The sequence below is a fragment of the Amphiura filiformis genome, chromosome 6 (genome assembly GCF_039555335.1).
Source record: "Amphiura filiformis chromosome 6, Afil_fr2py, whole genome shotgun sequence".
In the NCBI taxonomy this organism is placed as follows: Eukaryota; Metazoa; Echinodermata; class Ophiuroidea; order Amphilepidida; family Amphiuridae; genus Amphiura; species Amphiura filiformis.
In genome coordinates this window covers 23851852-23859020 of record NC_092633.1, presented here as the reverse complement: position 1 = coordinate 23859020, position 7169 = coordinate 23851852, and the positions used below count along the sequence as shown (strand labels likewise).

The following is a 7169-nucleotide window of genomic DNA, read 5'->3' as shown; positions in this document are numbered from 1 at the left end:
AATACCTCCCGGTACTGAATTTAAAAAAAAAAAAAAAAAAATTTTTTTTTTTTTAAGTTTTTTAAGTTTTTATTTTTCGGTTTTGTAGTGTCCCTGGACCTAGACCTAAATGCTAGGATCATTCATGGTTGACCTAAAAAAAAAAAAAAAAAAAAAAAAATTCAAGATATTTTGTTATTTTAATATGAAAATTGATAATTTGTATTCATGTCATAGTCTATTAATGATTTCAAAATGCATTCAAATTCAATTTTTTTTTTTTTGCACCCGGGGAGGGTTACCCGCCCGAAAATTGCGGCGGGTACCCGGGTACAAAATTACCCGAAAATGCCAGGCCTAATGTATACCTAGCCCTAGAACTCCGGCCATAGTATCCGTTTTTACTTCCACTAGGGCCAGAGGCACTTACATTGAAAAATTTGTTGGAGATGCTTGAACGATCCAGTACAAAAAATCAATGCTTGATCGAACCAATACAAATGTGTGTCAGGTCACTAATTAACATGATAAAACCCACTTGAGAACACACAATCGCCAGTCATTTCTAAAGATGCATTTATACTCAATCGCTTTTGCAGAAATCTGAATCGCACGCATGATCAGTGTACTAAATCGCCGTTGCATTTGCCTGCCGAGCATGCGCATGAATTGCTGTTTTTCAAAAGCGACACGTAGGCCTATATTGACACCCTCTGTCGGTCAACGTTCTCTAGAATTGCACACATAACTTGTGCAGTTAACGACAAGGATTCAGTCTGATAATGAGCAACCCATGGGTATAAACACAGCTTTACACAATGACTAATTTACATACATTGTAGGCACAAAGAACCGTGTTCATGTACCGTTACTCAGCCAAACATGGCAGAGTAGGTCCCGGATGACGGTACATGTTCCTATCTCCTCAACGTTATACCTTTCCAACAAGGAAAGAGATACGAAAAGCGAACGTCTATATGTATACAGTATACCCTTTCGAATTTCTTGCAATTCACTCAAACTTTTTTACAGGCTAGTCATCTATAATAAGTTTCAGATCCATAAACCCTTACCACTTTTCTGTGATGGCCAATCAAAAATTGGGTGAGCAATCAAGCATCTTACAATGTACCGTATAAAATTACCGGTAGTGCTATCAAACTTTCTAAAAAAATTGGTTAATTGACAAGGACCTAGGCCCTATAAGAAAGTAGGTGCAGTACACTACCAGTAATCATTTAGAATTTAGTTACTCCAGATGATTTAGCACCATCATCATGATTCATCCTGGCACCCTTTCTCCAACAAAAATGGAGATTTTGGTATCGGTAGACAGCCCCTATTTTCTTTTCATTTACAATGTACCCTGTGAAATAATATACATTGTAGGCTGAAACTCAGAGATTGGATTTTGTGAGCCAAAATGAAACTCCAAATAGGGGTGATGGACATTCAACCAAGTGAAAAAAAACCTCATGAAATCCAGTACGTAATTAACTGTTATCAATATTACAAGCACACTTTTCATAGAGCTCTCAAACTTCTAACTTGAGAAATCTAGCTTCGAATTTTGCTCACTGATAGCTTCACATCAGATGCTTACATACACAAGTCCTTTGCTATTGAGGTAAACACAGCTGATCACGATGGGTGATCACATCAAAAATGTTGTAAAAATTGCACTTCAACACTTTTAGACTGTTCAAAATTGGCAACCATTGCTAGTCTAAAGATACTTGGACTCATCAAAATAACTATCATCCAACAGAATTTTTACATCTGCTGCAAAAAATAATGAAAATACTGATCTACCGAAAAAAATAGCAAAGGACTCTACATGTAGCTTCAAATACGTAACAACTATTTATGCAAATTCGAAGCTAGATTTCTACAATAACTTGAACCAAGTCTGCATCATCATGCAAACAAACACATCAACATGTCACCACATTAACAAAAGATTCCTCCAAACTATTTTCTACAATTGGTCTTGACTATTAAAATTAAAATTTTCATTCTGTTACATCTATATCAACATCACTATCTTCTTTACTTTCTTGTCTCATAACATGTGCAGGTATAGCTGTTCTTGGTTTTGTGTATGGATTTCTGCATCCCCTACAACGACATTTGGTGCACTCCATTTCCGACACGTAACATGGACACCTGGCTCCTAAGCAGGTAAACATCCCTGGTTTTGGTCCCCCAGTTCCACATCTGCAACCACCTCTTATCTGCAGCTTCCTACCAGATTTAAGCAGCTTTGCACGATGTCCTGATATAATAAGCTTTTTAACTTTGGGAGGTGTTGGTGAATCTGAGTTAATCCCTGAGTGTCCTGCCTCATTTGTTTCTAAAGTGCGTTTGTGCCGATGTCTTTTGTGTTTTTTGTCTTTCTTTTTCTTTTTATGCTCTTTGCCATCACGGTCACCTTTATGCTTTCGTTTAATTTTTATGCGTGGCATTTCTCCTGAGGAAGATAAAGAAACACTATATGACGCTGAACTTGTCATACCACCTTCGCTGTCTAACCCCGTTTCATTTGAGTTGCCACAATGGTTACTTGCAACTTGTGGTGAGGTTGTTGGTGAAGATGTAGATGGCGAAATAGCTTCTACACTTACTCTCCTATTTGGAGTTCCACCATTTGTTGTTGGGGGTGTAGTTGGCAGTGGCGGCACCTCGGCATTGTCATGATTGTGATTTGCATTGATAGTGCTTGTCGATGAACCAGCTTCAGTTCCTGCTGCTGCTGGTTCTTCTGACATTGATGGTACAGTTTTGTTAGCTTTGGTCAATAACTCCATGATGTTCACATGAACTGCCTGATCGTCTAAATTTTTCTTGCTCTGAGCATACGCATTGCCTTCTTGTATTGCCATACCTTCTTGTAAAATCGCCAGTGTATTGCTAGTTCCTCCATTTGCTCCTACCATATTGCGAGCAATGGGCGTATCCGCGATGTACTCGCATAGTTTCTTGTAGCAAGAAAGCAAAATTTGTAGCTGTTTATTCTCAGCAAATAGGCTGTAATCTTTGCACCAACTACATGAAGGTTTTAGAAGCATTTTACCGCCTATACAGCCCTTGCAAACGTGATGCTGACAAGTCGAGTTGGTTGGTCCCATTGGATCGGAGAGTAGGTTACCGCATACACAACACGAAAGAGATTGTCTCAAATACGGCAATAGGCGATACAAATCACCCCAGGAATCGGGGTTTTCATGATCGGCGTGTAATATGTAGCGACAGGTAGACACGTAAAGACTTGTAGCATTCATTTTTATAGTTTATTTACAAATTAATCCCTGATTTGAATGCAAAAATTCCTTTTATTTTGAGGTGAAAAAAGATCGCCAGCAGCGAAAGGTTTCCTCGTACATGCAGCCGTCGATCGATGTTTACCGGTGTAAATTGACGTCACACAACCTTTGACCCGCACCTCCCGATAATTTATGGAAACAAGAAATACCTTTTTAAAAAGGGTAATGGGTGTGCAAAATATAGTCAGGCCAGTTGACCTATAATATATCCGGGACCTAAATAGGCCTAACTACCTGAATATAGTTTCAGGGAGATATGGTGGCAAATTTAGAGGGGAGACCCACAGAATGTTTGACAATGTTTATTTGACAATTTGGGGTGCAGTTTCTTTTTGTGCAGGCCCTGGCCCCCGGCCCCATGATGAAGTGGTGGAGGGTCCTCAAATCTGGGTAGGCCCTATATAGGGGAAGGTGGGGCATAACGGAACACTTACATACATACATACATACATACATACATACAACGGCATTTATATAGCGCAATTTCAAATAAATGATCATTGCACTTTACAGAAAACTTACCCTACTACTAAAGACTACAAGAAAACAAAAAATATGCAAAAAGAAACAACATAATAATCAGCAATGGTTAAAAAGATGGGTTTTCAGGCTACGTTTGAAAGTAGTAACTGTGGGAGATGACCTAATTGATGAAGGAAGATTGTTCCAGAGTCTGGGTCCAAAGACACTGAACGATCCATCACCTATCAGTCTGTTGGTCTTAGGAATGATAAGGCGCGTAAGATCTTGATTTGAACGAAGGCCTTGAGTTGGAACACGGATGGTCAGACAATCAGAGAGGTAGGGTGGTGCCAGATCGTTCAATGTCTTGTAACTTAACTTTGAGGATGCTCTGTGTCGTCACCATAAGTAATATGACTGCAAAAATTATATGTTCAGTTGAAGTTTGTATTTACCTTTAATATACCATTAACCAATATAACTTGAATCTTACAATTTTTTATAAAAATAAAGAAATATTTTCAACAAAAAAAAACCGTTTTGCCCCACTATCGGGGCAAAACGGAACCCCCCTATGGGGCAAAACGGCACCCTGGGTGTAAACTTATATCAGTTGTTCCATCGGTAGGCCCTAGGCCTAGTTATATGTAGGCCTATATTCAGTTACAATATTAAGTGGGCCTGTGGAGTGAGTGGTTAACTTCTTATATCCTAGTAGACCTATAATATGTATGACCAATATTTGATCAGAAAGAAATATTCAGTAGGCCTACCATCTCTGTGGAGTAAGTGGTTAACTTTTAATCATTAATTCTATCTGTAGGTCTAGTTATATGTCTATGTTTCAGCGAAGTGTTTACCATGTTCGAGTAGGCCCCTAGATAACGCCTACATTTCCTTGAGTGAAGACAAGTTATGTCCAATTGGGGCAAAACGGAACCCATCTGTGGGACAAAACGCCCGGGGCAAAACGGAACCCTGTTCCGTTATGCCCCACACCTAGGGTTCCGTTTTGCCCCATACCCGATTTTTTAGAAATAGGTTGCATGCATAATACATCGTAGCATATAGGCTATGCACTTAATACAGCTCATGGCTAGTACCTTCGTGTTTACAATATACACAATTATTTGGGAATCTGATATTAATGAAGTAAAATTTCAGCGCATTAAACATCTACATATCTTACACCAGACGGGTAGTAATTTTTTGACTCGATCTTGCTCGAATGTCTGTGGATTGTTTCAGATAAAATTTTTGTTGTAAATCCTCGTAGCCATACTTGTGTTCCTCAATATAATTTGCATAGACGGTAGTATTGCGAAGGCCTATTTTTCCAGGTGGTTCCGTTTTGCCCCGGGGGTCCGTTATGCCCCACCTTCCCCTACACACCAGTCAAATTTGTCACTTTAATCAATTCGGAAACCATTACCAAGTAGGCCTATTCATCCTACGGGCAACACTGAGAGGTCAACAACTGGCACATTCAGAAAAAGAATAGTTTCACTATCTACTTTTACCCAACTATCGAAAATGTGCCCACAGATAATAGGCCTAATGTGCAAAATGCCCCCTGAGGCTGGCAAACGGTCACTCCGCGACGTGTTTGTTGTTTGTTTGTTGCTCTGCTTGCTCTGGAAGTTTGTTTGTCACACAAGTTTAAATAACGCTCTGTTGGGTCCTGTTGCTACCAGGCTTAAACAACCGTAAGTCAAGCGTTAAGCCATGATATTTTTTTTTTTTAAAGTGTGCAAAGTGTGCAAAGAAAAGATAATAATTATTGTTTGTTGTTGTGTTTATAGTTCATCATTGTTTTGGTATCTAAGTTGTTGCGTGTTTTCTGATATTGATACATGTAATATAGGCAATAGCATACCTTTTATGGGTCATATAGACCTATAGGCCTATAGGCCCTATCACTAGTCGTAAAATTGTTATACTACCGCGTTTTTATAACGTGATTATTATACTCACCAAACACCAAACTTCCCCGAGCGAGTCATACTACGAAAAAATAGACTCTCTTAGGCCACTCAGGCCGTAGCCAGGATTTTTTTGGGGGGTGCTGATTTGAAAAAGTGGAATTTTTTCCAAGGGGGGGGGGGCAATTTTGTGAAAAGTTGACTTTCTTCCCCAAATTTGGACCTTTTTTGACCAAAAAATCTTTAAAAATCTGATTTTTTGGCTCACTACGCTCGCAAAATCTTGAATTTAGGGTCTTGGAGGGGGTGGCATCTCACCCCCGCACCCCTTCTCTAGGCCTATTATACATGATAAGAAAATGTTTGTATCGCAACTTGAAAAACCAAATGCCTATAAATTATATGGTTCTTTTTATAAACTGAAAAACATACAAACATCAAATATTTGCAAATTTTGTTAATAAATCATATATAGGCAATAAACACTATGGCTTTCGAAAGATAAAATATTTGCAGTTACAGTTTGTACGGTGCCCCGCATGCCGTTGATTTCAGGGTCCGATAGTTCCTCAAAAATAGTAAAATACAAGGCAATAATAAGCCTATCATATCACAATTAATTGAGTTTTTGATGCACTGAAACAATCAAATAGTATTAAATAGTGCGTGCACTTATGACGATTTTTTTCTTATAACATCACTTCTTTTGTCAATTGAACAAAATCACCGTTATTTTCTCCACATGATATAACACAAGATGCATATTTGAATATTCATGTGGCATGGTAATGTTGATGTAGGCTACTAACAATTACCGGTAACAAATATGAAGTTTTGTCACTCAATTTACATTAAGAGTTATTATTATTTTCAAATTTGGGGAAAAGTGGCACAAAAAAGGTCAAAAATGTAGGCCTATGCCAGTGATCATCCAGCTCACAACATCTTGCACACAAATCTTCAGGCCTGAAAATCTTTAAAAAGAGAACTTTTTAATAATGAAGAAAAGAGAGGAGAAACATAAAAGGAGAAAAAAGGAAGGTGAGAAATGTTGGAAGGGAGCGAGATGGTGAGAAATAATAATCATGATAATGCCATGCACCGTGCTGATTTTATAAAAAGGCTAGGGACCGTTCGCAAACACTTGTTAGGTTAGGGGGGGGGGGGCTGATGCAAAGAATTTCATCCCGAAAATTTTTGCCCCCCTTTACAGACCTCAAAAATATCAGGAGCCCCCTTTTTGACATGAAAATTATGGGTCAACCGGAAAAGCATATAAACTCAATTTTCCCAGGAAAATTTGTGGTCATTTTTTTCAGCCCCCCCCCCCCTTAGGAGGGTCAGAAATTTTCAGGGCCCCCCCTTTTTGCATCAGCCCCTCCCCCCTAACAAGTGTTTGTGAACGGTCCCCTATAAAAACTTTTTATCTTTATGTTTTAGTGGTGTGCGCCCTTTCGCCGTGCTGATACGCGCTGTAAATAGC

At 38.9% G+C, this 7169-nt stretch overlaps 1 protein-coding gene across 1 annotated transcript; it reads right to left on the bottom strand.

Annotated features, from left to right (window-relative positions):
- Nucleotides 1-345: 345 nt before the first annotated feature.
- LOC140155170 (uncharacterized) lies at nt 346-3393 on the bottom strand. Its single transcript, XM_072177900.1, has one exon. It carries the CDS (start codon nt 3258-3260, stop codon nt 1992-1994), a length of 1269 nt encoding a protein of 422 aa, XP_072034001.1. The 5' UTR covers nt 3261-3393; the 3' UTR covers nt 346-1991.
- Between the last annotated feature and the right edge of the window lie 3776 nt (nt 3394-7169).

Bases quoted from the DNA above. Each gene is read 5' to 3' on its own strand.
- LOC140155170 (XM_072177900.1), bottom strand. From the start codon at position 3,260: ATGAATGCTACAAGTCTTTACGTGTCTACCTGTCGCTACATATTACAC.